At 40.4% G+C, this 19,650-nt stretch overlaps 1 protein-coding gene across 1 annotated transcript; it reads left to right on the top strand.

Moving 5' to 3' along the window:
• The first annotated feature begins 290 nt into the window (after positions 1-290).
• LOC109200360 (uncharacterized) lies at positions 291-9,485 on the top strand. The gene is made up of 4 exons (XM_019355906.2): positions 291-617; positions 4,925-5,044; positions 6,540-6,615; positions 6,739-9,485. Exons 3-4 carry the CDS (start codon positions 6,541-6,543, stop codon positions 8,338-8,340), a joined length of 1,677 nt encoding a protein of 558 aa, XP_019211451.1. The 5' UTR covers positions 291-617; positions 4,925-5,044; position 6,540; the 3' UTR covers positions 8,341-9,485.
• The last annotated feature ends 10,165 nt before the right edge of the window (positions 9,486-19,650 follow it).

The following is a 19,650-nucleotide window of genomic DNA, read 5'->3' as shown; positions in this document are numbered from 1 at the left end:
TTTTAACTTTAAGACTTCGTCTTCTAGGATACAGGCTGGAGCTGGGAGTTAAACAAGCTAAACATTTAATTGCTGACTAATGTGTTTTTACACAGGATTACAGGTTGAAGTGAAGCTGCTCCAAGGACAAACCCTGGAGATTGTTTTAGGGAGACTGTGCAACATTCTTGTACATGTCTCATTGGGGAGTTGACACATGGCAGAAGCCATGTGGCGAGAGGAGTGTCATTTTTCTAATGTGTAGATGTCGTGAGGTGCCATGACAAGAAGGAGTGGCTGAGGGATCGTCCACAAGATGGAAGCTGAGGCCTGGAGAGAGTCTTCAGGAGGATCAGAGATCACCTTCAGCACAGCAGACATCGCGCAGAGAGCTGTGCTACTGGGCTTCCAGGAGATCGTCATGAGGAGACTCTGCACAGCAAAATCTTAAATAAGATGAAAGACTTTCGACATTGACGTTGAGGAAGACAACTAAGGTGTACGACGTGCTCTGCCTTTAAAATCTTCAGCAACGTTGGATCATGAGAACCTGAGGGAGCGTGCCAAGCTCCAAAAAGTGACAGCGCAGAGGAGGTCCAGCGATGGACTTGTGGTTCTGTGAACAGCACAAATGCCAGGTGACTGTGAAATAACTAACAGAACTTTTTCCACAAGTGAAGCCAGTAACTTACTATCCTAAAAGATTAGCTCTAGTTGCTTGTGCTTTACCTCCATGCGTGAGATCAGTATGTGCAGCAGCTTAAGCTGTGCAATGCTTCAGGTTCATTTCACCTTTTTGACACTGTTAGTTCCACACGAGGTAGATGTCTACTACTGCAGACTAAACTTACATTTCTGTCACCTACAAGACACTTGTCTTTAATGTTACTGTTACTCTCACAATCATACACAGGGCTCGCAAAATCGCTAGCCCGACGTCCCGGGGCTAGCGATTTTTCCAGTCGGGCTACCAGAATCTATCCCTGCCCTGCCCGTCGGGCTATCATAGGAAGGGAAAATATATGACAATGCTTTTGCATTCTTTCGGAAATGTAGCTGGGTAATTATGTCATTGGCGTCGGTGAGCCACTGTCAATATGTGACTAGGGCTGCTCAATTAATCGAATTTTAATCTAAATTACAATCTGGGCTTTCAACGATCATTAAAAATGACTGAGCCGATTAGCACCTCCCTCGTGCTTTACTCTCGCGCTGCTCCGTGTGGCAAATCGAGCGCACCTCTCTGCGTTTCAAACACGCGCCACAACAATTAAGAGGAAGCTCGGAAAGCTAAGCAGAAGTTATTTGGAGAGGAGAGTGACTGCCGTTGGTTGAAAAGACAGGTACAAAAAAAACCCTTCAGTGGTGTGGAAACATTATGGGTTCACTAAACATAGATGTTTACATTTTATTTTTTATATTGCAAACATTTGCACTGTAATCAGTATTTGCACATTATTTTATACTATTTTTGACAATCTTTAAAGCCATTATTCAATACATTGTTATTGTTAAATGAATATCGTCAAATAATCGAGATCTCAATTTCAGAGAAATAATCGTGATTATCATTTTTGCCATAATCGAGCAGCCCTATATGTGACATATTGAAATTGCATTTGAATTTGCGCTTGTTTTTTGCTTTCACTTTGCAATCGTGCGAACTGTGTATAGAGAGCGGCAGTACTGTTGTTCTGTGAACCCTTCCATGGCGTCCCTGGTTAGGTTAGAGAGTCTCAGCACATTGTAGTGAACATAATTAATGCGATCAACATTCTTATTGGGCGTTATCCATATGAATATGCTTTCAAATCCTGAAGCTACTTGGTCCACTAATTTATACTCGTTTGGAACTCCCCTGGGCACTCCTATTGAGTCGATCCAGGTGGGTGAATTCAGTCTAGGATCATAAGCGTGTCCCCCGGGTCTCTTTTTGCCAAAATGTGTCTCTTACGTTTTGCTACTAAAGTGCGTGTATTGCGTTGTGGAATGGCTTTTACCTTGTTTCCGATTAGCATGAGTGGAGCTCCCAGTCGCACCATAGCACACGTCCCTTCACTTCTCAGAGGAACCCGAACCAAAAGAGTGCTATGTCCACAGTAATAATACAACCTTACATTGTTTATGGTTCTTCCCGTGAGTGTGACAGAACACCAGCTTGGGTCAATTTCTCCCAATTTGTACTTTACATCATCCGTTGAAAACTTAAAACATGTATAGTTGTCTTTTCTTGGCATAAATGGTCCAATTGTTGTCTGCTTTGGGATTGGGGGAAATAGACTAGACAAGAGAGTGCAGTTGCCAGTACTCACTGCACCTTTAGTCAGCTGCAACATACAGTCATAGCCCCACTTGTCCTCTACACTGCAAAAACTCAAAATCTTACCAAGTATATTTGTCTTATTTCAAGTCAAAATATCTAATCACACTTAAAATAAGCCATAATAAGCTAAAGAGTAACGTTTCAGTGAGATATAGGAACTTGTTTTTAGACAGTACGTCTTGGATATCTTGTTAAGTAAAAAACTCTTGAAAACATATTGTTTTGAGTCATATCTCACACAAAACAAGCTTTTTTTGGAATTTCATAAACGTTTTAAGCTGCTGTGTTATTTGTAAAAGCTGTATCATCTTGTTTCAAGAAATAGACCTAACTTGAATCAAGACATCAAATCTACTTTATTGAGAACTGCAGGTTAATAACATGCCCAACATTGCATTATTATGAGTCTTAGTATCTTAAGCACAGTGTATTTATTTTTCTTACATACCAGTCAAACCATATCAATGTGACATTGAAAAAGAGGCAAAACACTGAAATTGTTTCCCTCTCAGTTGTGTTGCACTGAACAGATTGCGCCAAAAGTAAAATAAAAAGTAAATAGAACAATAATTTTTTGCCAGTGTTTAAAAACATATTTCAGCCCACATATTCACAAAAGACTCAAAAATGATGTTTGATGATGTCAGTGAGATCATACTTCACTGGAATGTACTTGCTGTTACTAAAGTTTACATAGTGGTATGCTGTATAATCAACAAGATTTCCAGCATCCACAAAAATATTTGCCTGAGCTAGACAGGGAACTTCTACCTCATAAGCTAAATATTGATCATTCCACCCAACTGTAGAGAGAGGCTGGCATTCAAAACAATACACAGATGCATTTACAATATAGATGTTTTTAACAAGTGCAAACTCTGGAGCATCATTTATGACATCAGAAATAACCAAAGATTTTTCACATGAATGTTTATTTCCATGTAGCATATTCCACTGTACAGACACTACATGGTCAACTTGCTCAATGAAGTCTTCAATCTTTCCTTCTACATAGTGACCATTTTTCACCTCAGAGGCTGGACCAATGTCGACTTCACTTGAAAAAATGGGATGTTTCTCATGCACGTTCTGACTACATTCATAAAGTTGGTTGTGCTTCACAAGAGATTTACAAATATTCTTAAAACTACTTTTCAGAGCCCACTGCTTGAAGAAACAATGTTTTGACTCAAAGCGCATACACATATGCCTCACTGTAGGACCAAGAGCCTTAATCTGAGAAGGAAGATGCAGTAAATAATGATGTTTAGGTATAATATTTTCATCTGGAAACAGTTGTTTGAAATGTTTTAAATGCACCTCTATTAAAAGCTTCAGTCTGGAGAGAGTTGAGACAGCAATAATAGGTGAAAACAGAATTTTTATGATCTCTAACATGTTACGTAGCATTTGTGTGCAATGATTTTCTCCAATTTTGTCCATAAGAAATGGAAGGATCTTAGACAAAATCAGCATCTGCCCAGCTGACTGTTTCAATTTATTTTCATTTGATGACAGCGTACTGACAGATATGGGGCAAGGCTTATCCCTCACATCAACAGGAGAATAAGGGAAACACAGAATTGCACTATTGAACGAATCTAAGTTCATTTGCCCTGAAATCACAAGATTCTTTAAAACACATTTGATTTCATATGGGGCAACGCCTTCAACGCAGGCCGTGGTGCGTAAAAGGTTGGAGACGACTTGTTTAAATGACTAACATTATTGATTTTTTTTTTCCTACTGAACCTGATAGCTGACAGTTATTTACTGTCGGACAAGTTACTGACAATTGGAAATATGTTATATTTAGTAGTCAAAGGAGTTTGCAAAGAAAAGCGTCTGGACTTCTTTAAGTTGCTTGAAGACGTTTCACCTCTCATCCGAGAAGCTTCTTCAGTTCTAAGGTCAAATGGCCGAGAGTCCCAGATTTAAACCCAGTGGGAGTATCCCCCCCAAAGAGGGACAAAGGACCTCCTGATGATCCTCTAATCACATGAGCCAAGGTGTGAAAGCGGGTGTGGGTCCCAATCAGCCAGGGTTTCAGGTGAGCTCATTGTCAAACCTGGCCCCACCTTGTCATGTGAATTCCTGAGGTCAGATGGCCCAGGATGTGAGTGGGCGTTAAGGCGTCTGGGGAGGGAACTCAAAACTGGATTATAGATGGCAGACAGTTGGTGTCGTAAACCACCACCTCTGTTCAAAGACGGTCGCTCACAGTGGACATAGATGGCCTCTTTCACTCCTCTTTCAAACCATCGGTCCTCTCTGTCCAAAATGTGAACATTGGCATCCTCGAAAGTATTTAGTAGTATTTAGTAGTTTCACCTTTAAAAAAAAACTAACCAATACTGACAATAAAAGTAATATTGACTTTAATGCTCTTATTAATGTGAAGATGAGTATTTTTTTGTGTGTTTAAATTTTTTTGACAGTAACTATGAACAAATCATGTTATTTTGGTTTACTTTGCCTAATAGTCATTGTCTAAGTTGACCTTATATGTAAACATTATATGTAAACATGATAGCGACCAGTCAGTTAGCTGACTGGCTTTTACCAGCTGATTTCAACATGTATTTCAACAATATATCAACTTTTTTTTTTTTAAACTAATAGGACTTTCTGCAAAGTTTGGATGCATTCACCGGAGCGAACGGATGACTGAAAAAAACAAAAACCACTGTCTGACAAGACTGCAGCTTTGCGTTTCTGCCACAGCTCTCATTTACGTTTCAGGTGAGTTAGTTAATTTAGCGAAGCAACTAGTTCGACACTCATCACTGTTAAAATAAAAGTACAACATGAGTCTGTCAAAAACAACACATTTAATGGACGTACTTGGATCAGCCAAAGTAAATGCTAACATTATGTTACAGCTTCTGCAGCTCGTTTCTCCGGCTTTTGTTAAAATAACTTACCGTTAGTGCGGGGATGCTTGAGCCCTCGTCAGTTACTGAAGAACTGGCGGCCCCATTGATTGGGTCCGTCCTTTCACCTGCTCCAGGTAAACCATGACGGGTTGATCCTTCCTCCTCATCCGCTTCCACTCCGAGAAGGTGATGCGCGTGTGTCCGCTTTACGTGATAGTAGAAGGAGTTATACACTCTGTACTCACTCGGACAGCCATCAATTCCACACACCACGCGAAAGTCAGGGCTGTGGCTGTGCATGGTATTAATGTGACTCAAAAGTTGTCTCAGAGTTATGGAAGCCCGTTTCCGCCACTAAAAAAAAGCAAAAAACGATACTTAACTCGAAATTTCGAGTTATCTTTCTCGAAATTTCGACTTAGTTTCTCAAAATTTCGACTTAGCAACTCGAAATTTCGACTTAGCAACTCAAAATTATGAGAAAAATAACTCGAAATTTCGAGAAAATAACTCAAAATTTCGAGTTAGCTCTGCCAATCAGTAATCTACGTGGCTGACGTCATTTCCTTGTTACCCGGAAGGATATGGCACAAAGGCGCGCGCACTCAAAACTGGATTGTCTCGTGAGCTACAGTGAGCTACAAATGGCGCCAGGTTCTTCAGCTTTGAATGCCTTCCTACAAATGATAACAGGATAAAAGGTATACAAAAACGCTGTGACAGCGATTGTTACATACAAAGTTGAATAGAATGCAACGTGAGGGTTAACCAAAGGTACCTATAAGGTTTCTGGTGGTGGTCAGAGGGCCCGGTGGCGCCAGTGTCCGGCAGCCTCGCCTCTGTCAGTGCGCCCCAGGGTGGCTGTGGCTACAATGTAGCTTGCCATCACCAGTGTGTAAATGTGTGTGTGAATGGGTGGATGACTGGATATGTAAAGCGCTTTGGGATCCTTAGGGACTAGAAAAGCGCTATATAAATACAGGCCATTTAACATTTATTTACCATTTCTGTTACACGCTAATGACACCTGTTACGTTTGATGATACAGACGTTTTGCTGAAAGCATGCGTAATAAGTGTACAGCACTGTATAAAACAAAATCACAAATCACCCAAAACGGGGAATGTGACTGAAAACTATATAAATAAGGAACAAAACCAATAAAAATGTAACCAGACAACTGAGAAAATGTGTGATTGACTGTATTGTGATGCAGATTGTAGTTACAGTGCAAATGGACACTTAAAAATGCAATTCCCACTTCTCCACCATAGTCAGAGCTCATTATGTAGGCACAGATACATTGATGATAATATGGTGGCTTTGTAATAGGTAATTTTAATTTACATCCTTCCTTACAGCATGGGAGACTTGACTGAATTCCTGAAACAAAGAGAAGTCTCTGAGGAAATTATACAGACCTTGGAGAATGAGAAGGTACTTACTTCCAACAAGATACTGGTTGAAATGCAACTTTTCCTCATTGTTCTTAAGTTAAAAATAGGACTGTATTTTCAAGGCTGGTTGTTTTAATAAATTAAATTATTTTTCCATCTTTAGATTGATGCCAGTGTCATAAGTCTAATGACAGATGAGGAGCTGAAGACTTATTTGCCATCATATGGTGATCGTCTAGCAGTATTTGGATTTTGCAGACGGAGGGGCAGCAGCCGCAAGTCAGCGCTTTTTGAACGGCTGAAATCCAAAGCGTCCAAAAGAAAATTATCTGAAGAGGATGGCAGTAGCACACGGCAAGAAGAACATTCCCAAACAACCCATAAAAGAAATGCTCTGAAGAGAAATAGAAAAATAGAAATAGGATGGATGCATTATGATGAAGACACTGAGGTTTTCAAGCAGGTTAGAGCTAGACGAGGAGGAGGAACAAGAAAAATAGACATTTGCAAGGATGCCAAGAAAAGGGACATATTACAGGTTGCAACAGGCCTGTTCTTTCCAGATGGAGGAAACATTCAGGGGCCCTTAACAGATTTTGACTGTGATCTGAAGGATTATCAAGAGATGATAGTCGATGATGCATTGACAGTAGGAGAACTTTATCATGTCACAAAACTAAATATCCGCAGGTTCTACCTCACCACAAAGAAAAAACAAAATGACAGCCTTCAGAGTTCCAGCCCGAGTTTGCATCCATCTTCAGAAATTGAAGAGAGTCCTCAAAACCAAACCTCTTCTTTTACTGTCACTACAGTCCAAACATCTGCTCCATTTGAAACGGTCAGCCATGATGTGACATACATTGAAGACACTCCAAACGATAACCTTCCACAATCTTCCACGCAGTCTCTAAGTGCTAACACTTCTCACAGCAGTGACATTATTTTTGTTGGCCCCTTTTCTGACAGTGAGCCAATAAATTTGGATGACACCCTGATTTTTTCTCCACACCCTGGTCCATCCAGTGAGAGAGTGAGGAGAGTAGTGGTGGTCCACAGAGGGCAGGTAATGTCAGAGCTCATTTCACATTTTAGTGATAAGGACCTTGAAGATGTCGACATCAAAATCCAGATCGTACTGCCTGATGGAACACCTGAAATGGCCCATGACGATGGGGGAGTTGTGAGAGATTGTCTTTCAGAATTCTGGAAAGAATTCTATGACCAGTGCACCACTGGAAATGTTTACAAAGTGCCCTTCTTAAGGCATGATTTTGGGCAACAGGAGTGGGAGAGTGTGGGCAGAATCATTGCATTTGGATGGGTTAGAGAGAAATATCTGCCTGTGAAAATTGCACCTGCCATTCTAGAACAAGCTGCCTTTGGATATGTAAAGAGTGATATTGTGGAGGATTTCCTTAAGTTCATGCCTGAATCTGAGCGTACAGTGTTAGAGGCGTGGCGATCAGACTTTAGCATCGTGGACCAAGAAGAACTTATAGACATACTTGATAACCACAGCTGCAGAAAGATACCAACAGCCTACAATGCCACTGAAGTCCTATTGGAGCTTGCACACAAAACACTTGTCCAAGAGCCTGCGTATGTTATTGAACAGTGGGCAAGAACACTCAGCACTGCATGGGAAAGCATTTGTGATCTATCGTCACTTTTTGAAACCCTCCAACCAAATGTGAGAAAAGTTCTCAAGTGTCTCACTTCTAAGAAAAAGTCTTTGGTGAAATACCACTGTAATGTAATTTGAGATACTTCTTTGTGTTTGTGTTTTCGTATTAGGACTGAGGGAATATTTTTCTAAACACTTGTGAAATGCATTTCTGCAGAGGTCTCAAAGTGGCAGTCTGGAGACCATTTATAAGAATTCCCATTTCCTCAGTCAGCATGTGTGCATGTGAACATTCAAAGCAGTTTTCCCACCTTTTATTCAATTTTTCTATTATTTGAATCCAAAACCAACTTAAAAAATGCATTAGGTTAATTTTAATTTGTCAAATTTTATTAATGTAATGTCACAAGATGACATGTATTCTAGTGGCTCACCAGAAAATTTGAGATTGAGACCCTTGCAATATGTACATAAATCTCCTACATGTTTTATCATTGTGCACACATTTTACAGTTTACAAGTCAGGTTTTATTATATCATTGTATTTTAATACAGTTATGTTCGTACAGTTCTGTTTAGCCATCTGGGTTATGTTGACTTTTGCTAAATTGAATGGCCATAAGGCACACCTATATGCTTTTATTTAGGATTTCTGTGAAATCAGCAATTGCTGAGCTGAAGGTTGACTTTTGGTTGGCTTTTCCTGATTTTTGTAATGGGAAAAAAAACCCTTGTTTATCATAGCCCCCTTTTTTTAAACTGCATAGCAGATGGGGTAGTTATTTAAAAGATATTTTCCTATATTTCTGTTTTCATCTTCGAGCCTAATGTATTTGTCAAGTCAAGTCAAGTCAAGTCAAGTTTATTTATAAAGCACATTTAAAAACAACCAAGGCTGACCAAAGTGCTGTACAATAAAATACAAATATAAAATACTAGAAAACACAGGTACATAAAATAACTCACTGACAAAACAATAAATTAAAAACAATAGGTTAAACCTTGCTAAAAGCCAATGAAAATAGGTGAGTTTTAAGAGCAGTTTTAAAAGTTCCTAGGCTTGTGGAGAATCTGATGTGAGGGGGTAGACTGTTCCACAGTCTGGGTGCAGCCACAGCAAAAGCCCTCTCTCCCCTAGTCTTTAATCTGTACCTGGGAACATCTAAAAGCATCAAGTCTGCTGACCTCAAGGATCTGAGGGGCGATCGTGGCTCAAGAGTTGGGAGTTCGCCTTGTAATCGGAAGGTTGCCGGTTCGAGCCCCAGCTTGGACAGTCTCGGTCGTTGTGTCCTTGGGCAAGACACTTCACCCATTGCCTACTGGTGGTGGTCAGAGGGCCCGGTGGCGCCAGTGTTCGGCAGCCTCGCCTCTGTCAGTGCACCCCAGGGTGGCTGTGGCTACTATGTAGCTTGCCATCACCAGTGTGTGAATGGGTGGATGTCTGGATATGTAAAGCGCTTTGGGGTCCTTAGGGACTAGTAAAGCGCTATATAAATACAGGCCATTTACCATTTATATTTATTTATCTCCTGGGGCAGTAAATGCTAAGAAGCTCTGCCAGGTAAGGAGGTGCAGTGCCGTTATAAAATCAATCCTAAAAGCAACTGGGAGCCAGTGGAAAGAGCAGAGGACCGGAGTGATGTGGTCTCTCTTTTTGGAACCGGTCAGCATGCGAGCAGCAGCGTTCTGCACCAGTTGAAGGCGATGCAAACAGGAACGATCTAAACCAGCATAAAGGGAGTTACAGTAGTCCAGCCGTGAAGTAATAAAAGCGTGGACCACCTTTTCTAGATTGTTCCTGCACAAGTAGGACTTGACTTTAGCTAAAATCCGTAGGTGATAAAAAGATCCCTTGACTACGGAGCTGATTTGTTTATCAAACACCAAGGGTCTTAATGGAGGAAGTACATTCAGAAGTTAGGGGTCCCATAAAATCAAAAGAAGGGTTAGGGTCTTTAGGAAGCCCAAACACAATGACTTCAGTTTTACTTTCATTTAGATGTAGAAAGTTAAGAGCCATCCAAGTCTTAACATCAGACAGACAGGAGAATAACGGCTGCAAAGAGTCCTTACAGTCTAACCTCAGAGGGAGGTAGATCTGAATGTCATCAGCAAAAAAGTGGAAGGACACATTATGATTGCGCAGCACATCGCCCAGAGGGAGCAAATACAAAATAAACAACAGGGGGCCTAGAATGGACCCCTGAGGTACACCACAAGTTAAAGGAGCTCTGGGAGATGACAGTTCACCAAGGTGAACAGAAAAACTCCTGTTATCCAGGTGGTTCATAGTGGTTTTAGACCACACTGTTCTTATTCTTTAAGTAATTGTAGGATATTGTTATTAGATCTTTAAATACAGTACAGTTATTTTGCTTTAAGATAAGATGATGGCAAAAGATCTGTGTTTTATAATAAAGTGTTCAATGAGTCAAATTACATCTTTCATTTTGGTAAATTCTGGGTTTTTATTATTCTGAGGCGCAATCTGAAAAAAAAACATAGGTCCATAAATGTCACTCAGTTAGGTTATCCATATGCTAAAAAATATATAATTATACTGCCCATAATCAGGAAAACAGTCAGTATATATAAAAAAGTCTCAGCAGTAAAGAAAATGACAATGAAAAAAAAATTACTGCTATATAACCAGATATTTCAAAAATATCAATAATTACTCAAATAAAAAGAAAGATAAAAAAGCATATTTACAAAAAGTTTAAATCATAATTCCAAGGTGACATTCGTTGCATATCATTTATGATGTCCTCCAAATAGCAGGTACATATGTTTTAATAATAGGGTTTTTAACGCAAAAAAATGGTTTGTTAATTGAAATAAACCATCCAAAAAAAACAAAAAACCCTCCAAAAATCAAATGCAATTTTTATAGCCTTTTTCACTTGGCCCTGTTTGTGAAATACATTTTCAGGCCCTCAAAACCCATGTATGTGTGCCCCCAAAACGACAACCATCCATAAATTAATAACTCATAAAAGGTTAGAGTTCAAATATCAAAATACAGCATTAACAAAGTGTCTTTTGGGGTAATATTTGTTGCAGACAGCAAATGTAGCAAAATTAAAACCAAACAAAAGGGGGGGGGCTAAATATCCCTAGATGTCCCTGAAGGACAAGGGTCAAAGAATGTGTTTTTGCCACCTCAATCAAATGCATAATGATGTCTAACCTTTAAGGCAAAAGCTCCAACTCAGTAAGCATCAACTGCCTTAGCTTTACATACAGATCCACTGTATTCCTGTTTCTCTTTATTGTGTGGATGCCCTCAAAGTTTGTTTTTCACACATATCACCATTCTTTCAGCCCAATTTTGTAACATCATTCACACAATAGTTTCCTCAGCATTTTGTATCCTTCCCTGAACTTCGTTGTCCCACACACACTTTTCTCTCAGACTTCCTCTGTTCACGCACTCTAAGTCATTCTACTTATTTATTATTTGGTACCAATCACACAGAATCACTCAAATCAAATACTGACAGCATTCACACAGTTAAAATCACTCAAAATATGCTTTCATACAAGTATTTTTGACATGCTGTTCATAATCAGAAAGAGCAAGTCAAAGAAAAACAATTGAAACCTCTAATCACTCTCACAGCACACACAAAAATGGAAACTAGTTCTTTATGCTTTTGGACTGGATTGAGTCGCTACAATCCTTTTAGACAGGGACTTTCAATCTGATCAGGTCCCCACAGGTAGCCTTTCCTCCACCCATTGTAATCTGGAAAAGTCACCTTATATTTGTTTGTCCGGAAATTTTTTACAGCGCTGTTATTCACTCTTGCAGGCCTGCTTAGAACAAAAATGAGAAAAAGAGAGCTGATTATTAGCTCATCAAAACACAAAACAAAATCACCTGACAGGATTTCTAAGTGCACTGTTACCATTTTAAAGTGCCCAATTCTAGACATGTCCATGTTTAATAAAACTTCCTCTATTAAAATAAAAACAAAAAACAATAGAGGTAGTAGACAACATCCAGTAACTGCGTCTGTCCTTTTACAAGAGAAGAAAAATAAACCCATATCGGACAATTCTCCCCATCTTAGACAAAATCTGACCATAAATGTCCTTTTCTAAGTCATGTTCTTCTCTTCACACAACTCTTGGCCTCCAAGGCATAAACTTTGGACTTATAACCGTCATATAAGTCCTCACAGTGCACCAAGCATGGAGAAAACTCAATCTCAGTGCTTCAAAATTCTCACACAAGATTCAAAAACTGTTTCTGTCATTTATCTGCCCAAGGACTTCATCAAATGGACCTCGCTTGGTCCAGTAATCTTCAGCACATGTATATCACTGCCGCCAGTGCTGATTTAAAAACAGTTTCTTGTCTCAATGCACCCAGTATTAACTTATCACATGGACTGCAGCCGATCCATCAATATCAACACAATTGTGTATCCCCATGTACACAACTTATTCTTCACTTGTATCACAGCACATCTAGTAATATTTTCACAATTACTTCAACATGGTAAACATTGATTTTCCTTTAAAATCAATTTACCATTAGAACTCAAGATCACAGCTGACTCGATTCTCTGAAATCCTGAGTCAGTTAAACACCTTGCTCAACTCAAGGTGTCCTTTTCTCGGACTTCCTCGTCCGAACTCACTCTTTTGACCCCGGCATCTCACCATTTGCTGCTTTCCTTTGTAGCCTGCTGCTTACTTGACAGCCTCATCTGCTTTCTGGTTCCCTTGTGCCACCAATGTGGTTGCTTGAGAGTATCCTTTGCATTTTATGACACTGACCTCGTTTGGGTCATCCAGGACCTTTTCCAGTCCTCCCATTTCTTTCTTCTTTGAAATGTGAGCATTTGTTGCCGCTCTGAAGCCTGCTCTCTTCCATTGACCGGGCTCCACGTGTGCTGCCCCAAATGCATAAGCTGAATCTGTGTATGTCTTCGCTCTCTTTTCTTTAGCCAGTCTCAGGGCCCTGCTCAGTGCAATTTCTTCTGCTCTCTGAGCTGACTGTTGCCCCTTCAAGTCTCCAGGTCTCTCCGACTTTTCTTCAGCTTCAGCTTTCTTGGTGCAGTCATGTGGTTCTCCTGACTGCATCGGCTAGTTGATTCTCCACTGTGTCATATGGTACATCATTCAGGAGCTCCAGTTCCTCTTTGTTTATGGACAGAGTCTGTATCTGTCCCTCTAGTTTCTTATTTTCCTGTTGCAAATCTTGCAAAGACTTTAGGATGCTCTTTACATCCTCTTTCATCCAACCGGATATTCCTTGGCACATGATCATCCATTTGCAACACTCACTGTGGTTCTCTTTCAATGTTTTCATCTCTGCACTGGTCTTCCTGTTCACTTACTGGCCCAGTGTGTCTTCATTCAGCTGCTTCAGTTTTCTGGACAAGCAAGCTGAATGATCACTGAAGTATGCACCAAGCCAACCACAATTATCAGCTCAACAATGTTAATCTTGTATTCACCTCATGAATGCACCAAACCAGCCACTTTTGGTGTAAACACGCACAAAGCTTGAAAATCACCCCCTCTGTTCTCTCAGTCCTTTAATTCAGCTGCACACAGCTGTTCACTGAGAAATAGGAAGTCAGCTCAGGCAGTCAAAAGACTGAGCAAATATAAACTCTCTGCTGGTTTTAAAATCAATAAAAACAAAACGTCAAGATCCACTATCTTCAATTCAACATCCAGTATCTCAACACTGTATGTTGTCACAGAGATCACCCACTGTAATTCAATTTTCATAGACCCAAAAGTAAGCATATTATTTCCCTAATCACAAGTGAAACCGTGTTTCACCCAGTAATACGTAATCAAACTTTAAAGTGAAACCAAAACTCTTCTTTTTCGAAACTGAAAAGAGGAAGTAACCAGCACCCAATTCTAACTGCGTAGGCTGTTACTCAACAGCTCACACACACACAGAGACAGACCCAGGGCAATTCTTCCTGGATCATTTATCAACATTCAAACCAACACAGTCCGCACTGACTATTCTTCTGGACCTCAGCGGATCCACCAAACTTCAGACCACGCCGGATCTGTTAATATCAACAACGCTGTACACCCAGCTGATTCTACACTTCAGACCACGCCGGATCTGTTACTCCAGCACAATAAACACTGATTTTTTCCTTCAAAATCAGTTTACCAAGAGCCACAAAACCGTTTCTGACTCTATTTTCTGAAATTCTAAATCCCGTCTCATTCACTGCTGAAGTTCTAGTTCAATGAACACATGTGTCGCAGTTTAAAATTAAAAGAGGAAGTTGTTCACACCCAACAGCTGCAATGAATGTGTGTGTGTGTGTCTATTCGAACACAAGCTTTCTCAAATCACACAAAATATAGCATCAAAAAGTCCTTTTCTGACTCCTATTGTCAGGCAATTCATCACCTGAAAATCATGGGATCCGACACTATTTCAAAACCTGGGTATCTGCCAGGCAGTGATACACGCAACATTCAGTGTCAAATCAGTCAACCTTGACGCCTGCACTGACTCAGAGTAGACTCAGAAATATTCACTCAATACTTCTCACAACCAGCAATGTTTCTTTACAGGACCACAGCAGATCCACTCACATTTATCAACATTAACTCAGTAATGTCAACATTTATTCTTCTCAACATTACTTTCTCAGAAAACCTATCAAACACTTGGCTTCCTGAAATTCTGCCTCACATGAGAAAACCTTGCACAACCCAAGGTTTGTTTGTCGGACCTCTATGTCCAAGATTACTTTCTCTATGAAACAATAACTTTATACCAACATGATCCTCTGATCATAACCAATTTTAATACCGAGGTCCCAAGTCGTCGGCAGATGGTCAGTCTGGAGTGACCGCAACCTTAGCGGGCTCTAAAGGACGTCTCCGATAGAGGGGGGGTCTCCACCCCTGAACTTTAAAGTTATTTCACCTTCAATATCTTAACTTATTTCACCTTCAATATTCTAAAGACACCTTATTGTCTTTCTCACTTTTATCAACAAACATCAAGCTTGACCTTTTCAACATCTTATGAAGCTTCAATTTCTCAACAATTACTCAAACAGACATCCATCAGTAATTTAGCTGAGTAAATTTAGAATATAATATTTCAATCAGCACATTTTGATTTAACAGGCTGTGCCTACCTTTTTTGTCAGGGCCCTGAACACTCAGCCGAACCACTGGGTCCCGTCTGCCTGTTTGACCACCTCTGGCCTCTGTTTTTCTCCACCAGAACCTCAGAACCGGGTCAATGGACTCAGATATCCGGGTCACGGCACCAAAACTGTCCCGATTCGAAATACTGAGATCCAAAACAAAATACCAAAGGCCCAGAAGGATGCAATCAAACGGAAGAGTTTATTGAATACACATGCGGGGAGGTACGAACTGCCAAACATCAGTTGTAGAACTCCGCCCAAAAATACACTTCAGATTGCTTTTATAACATCAGGGTTGGTTAACGCCCCTTCTCGCGTTTTACAAGAACGTAATTTGCATATTTTACAGACAATGAGCAATTTTAAGAGATAAATGCAAACACTGACGTTCCCCTTTCTGGCATCTTCTCCAAATATGGCGATGATCTCAGGCCCTGAAGATCTCCAGGGACTTGTCCTCCTCTTTGGCCCATCCTCTGTCACCTGTTACTAGGCAAACTCAAATGCAACAAGAAGCTGAATACATTCAGGCCTTCACTCAAGCCTGCTTCTTGATTATATGTATTATATGTGTTTTGTAGGCGTGTATGCATTGAACCTTCCATAGCTCCAAGTCACTTACTCCATGTTTCGCCGGGACATTCACGCCCAACGGAGCTTTCAACCTTTTAATTAATTGACTGAGCCACAACTCTTTAATAAGCACAGAATGCAATGTGTATAACATGATTACAGTTGCGCCTGCAATGAGAGATTATTATGTGATTATGATAACACCTGTAATACAGACTTTAATGTAATGTCAGCAGCTTCAATAACTGCTTCAATGAAGTGATTATTATATGGTTTAATGCAATGATCATGACTTAATGCAAAGTTAATTAATGCAATCATAATGCTGATAATAAGTATAAGTAGCAGTAAAATATTTCCCTTATTCCACATACGTGAAACATTTTAAATGATAACAAGTCACCTGCCACCAGCAACATTCCTGTAACAAGGTAGAAGCTGCAATCAGTTTTTGGCAGTGACTTTTATATATCCTTTATTTATCCAGTTAAAAAAAAATCTTATTGACATTAGAAATTTATTTTTTAAGAGTAATCTGGCCAAGAGGACAGCAGACAGCGGAACAAATATAACATTACAACCAGAGTTATAAAGAGTTATACTTGAACAACAGGTAATTATTGTATATATAAAACCCCTTAGTAAACCATGTTCACCGAAGTGTATTTACCAACATACATAAAGATATTACACATATTACACTCGGAAACATTGGAAATCAGTTTTGGCAGGCGAACACTTTTTTGGCACAACGCCGGCAATATTTCAATTATCTGTGTAATTAGCTAAGTAATTCCTAAATGCGTGTAGATTAAAGGAAATGATTTTACCTGGATATGATTGTCTCTGATGAGCCTAAGGTACAAAACGTGCGGGCGACGACGATAAGGTTTTTCTAGCTCCTCGAGAAATAAAATTGTCCACACAACGGAGCGACATTTCTGGGTCTATTTTAAAGTTTTCGCGCTGTGGCGCTAGCGATTGGGAAAAACACGCAAGTAAGGGCGGAGTTGAAGACTAGGAGGCTGTCCACAGCCCATCTGTTATGTTGGATAACTCATTGTTTGTTCAATAAAGTTTCTGATTCGTTCAACTCGTTTGAGCTGTGAGCCAGGAGGAAGGGGGTTAGTGAGTCCTGAGTGATTCGCTTATGCTATGATTCAGCACAGCAAGGGAGGGGGTGAGTAACTCAAATGTGCTGTACGCATGCTAGCTGAGCGATGTTACTGTGAACCGAGGAGCTATTGTCTTGATGTGAGCTTGTACTCAGGGATTTTTCTTCCAGTTCAGAGCAGGAATGTTTTTGTTAATAAACTGGCTGTTGTTTTTTCCCCCACAATTTTAATTATAAGCTAGATATATTTCTACTAATGGAATTAGTTTGCTAACAGCAACAGTCAGTGAGTCAGTTGCGCTTGTGAATCATGATTCACGAGTCAGTAAAGTGATTCTCGAGTATTGAACGATTCGTTCACGAATCGAACATCACTAAATTTTTGGGTTCAGATGAGGTCAGACCCCCTCATCATCATGTTGTTAGTTTTATTTCCCACCAGCTTTGCCCGGCCGCTTACACTCCTTTCACCTGTTGACAGGGGATTTCTTTAAATCACCCTGCCGTTCTTCAGCTGAGACATCTGAGTTAGAAAACACAAACACTGCAGAAGTTTTTCACTCACGAGTGGGCAGTCATGGAACGCAGGATCTGTGACTCATCACTGTCTGCGTTCTTTATTTATACAGTTCTGTGTCTGTGTGTGTGTGTGTATGTGTGTGTGTGTGTGTGTGTTTGAACTCCCCCAGGGGGCGCCCCTGTACCGTCAGCTAGAACTCTGGCAGCAGAAGAATAGGTCTGATTGATAATCTGGGACCCGTCACTGCAGGTCTGTATCTCCGGGCTAGCCTAGACATTTTCAGTCTGATGGAATGAATGAGATTTAGTCACAGTCTGTTTTTTTTCTCTAATTTGTACTTCGCTCCTATTCGCTCTATCAGTAGGTTTGCTCCAATTTGTTCTGGGCTGGACAAAATCATCACCTGTCTGAGGAATCGGTGGCCCAACCTTAACCTCCCCAGGCCTTGCACCTGTCGGTTCTGGATCCTGAATGGACCCAATCACCTTTTCATCGTTTCCAGGAACAATAGGAGAAATAACCCGGCTTGGTGAGACGTCCCCTAACCCTATCAAAGGGGTAGATTGTGAGTCCCGAACAGTGGGATTTCTCGTGACCTGAACTTTAGGGTACAGGGACGTCTGATTTAATCTGTTCACTTGGCTCAGGGGTGGGAATTCCTCCTCGCTCTCTAAGTTTAATTCCTCTGCTGTCTCTTCTCCAAAAGATTCTACAGAAGGCGAGGGAGCAGAGATGTCTGAGCCCTCCAAGTTTTCAGTGACTGACTGTACCATCGTACCTGCAGCTAACCTGGCTTTGTAACGCTTTGTCATCCAGTGAAAAGCTGAAAAGCTTCCCATGTTATGTGACCATGGTTTACAATAATCTTAGTGTAATGTTTTGCAACCATGTCTGCGTGTTCCTTCCCACTGCCTCCCTAAGGTCCTCCGTGGGGGAGGAGGGTCTGATAAATGCTGTAAGTTTTAATATCTGTCTCCTCATTTCCTTAGGGGAAGTTTGGGTTAGAATAGCTTTGTCAATGATGTTTTTGTGATGTATGGCCTGCATTAATTTGAAGTAACTTTTTGCTACCCGTCTAGTCATTCAACGGTTGGTATACAAAATGATGATTACGTCGCGGACCTGTTTGTCCCCTCCCTCTGAATATTGCTGTGGTGTTTTCTGGCAGATGGATGACCAAAAGAATGTTAAGCTGCATTATAGAGTGTGACAGCTGCTGGTAAGAACGACCTAAAGTTTAAAGATAAAGTTTCCCTCAAATCTGAAATATATTTTGGGGAGGATTTTACGTGATGTCCGCGAACACAGCGCAAACATCCACACCTTCCCAGCTGATAATTAGAGGAATTATAAGAAACAGCTGTGCAGTGGGGGAAATGAGAAGTATAGGAAAAAACAGGAGAGAGGAGATGGTTATATCTCGACTTAGATTCAGACACATTGGTTTGAATAGCACATTATTTTGCAGTAAGGAACAGGAGACAACACATTTTATTGCATTGTCAGAAGTATGATATTGAAAGAAGACAACTGATCAAAAAGGCTGGACGATATGACAGTGAAACTGGACTTGAGTGATTTATTTCGTACAAACTACATAAGTGAAAAGTAAGTAAGGCTGTATTTTGGTTTTTAAAGCAGACCCATTTGTGCGGGAGGATTTGAATTTTGTTTTTGTCATTTGGTCCACACTCCACACCAGTTGGTGGCTGTAATGCACCATTTTGCTGTGAAGAAGAAGGAGGAGGAGAAAAAGACGACGACATCATTTTGCATTCCTTTCTCATCCAAGGTGGCCCAGAGCGTGAAGCGGCTAAGCACTGCAGAGCGATTTGATGTCTTCAGGAAAACTGCTCATTTTACTATTGCAAATGTTTATGGACTGCCTTTGACTGGTCTTTTACTCTGAATTGGTTGATATGTTTATAAAGAACTCTACTGTAGGGTGTATTTGTTTCATTTGTCTTTTAGGGATTTTTTTAAATATTTGGTTGTTTTGTTGCTTTAGTGGAGGTGCGGCCGCTTGTTGGAAAAAATGGCGCATGGCTGAACTTTTAAAAGTAAGTACTGAATATTAACAA

Source organism: Oreochromis niloticus, unplaced genomic scaffold (assembly GCF_001858045.2).
Source record: "Oreochromis niloticus isolate F11D_XX unplaced genomic scaffold, O_niloticus_UMD_NMBU tig00007327_pilon, whole genome shotgun sequence".
NCBI lineage: Eukaryota > Metazoa > Chordata > Actinopteri > Cichliformes > Cichlidae > Oreochromis > Oreochromis niloticus.
The sequence above is the reverse complement of the archived record's forward strand: the minus strand, read 5'-3'. Positions and strand labels throughout refer to the sequence as shown.

What these genes read in the sequence shown, in the direction of transcription:
- LOC109200360 (XM_019355906.2), top strand. Translation starts at nt 6,541, where the DNA reads ATGGGAGACTTGACTGAATTCCTGAAACAAAGAGAAGTCTCTGAGGAA. An exon ending in AGACCTTGGAGAATGAGAAG is followed by an intron (nt 6,616 to 6,738) that starts GTACTTACTTCC and finishes TTCCATCTTTAG; the next exon opens with ATTGATGCCAGTGTCATAAG.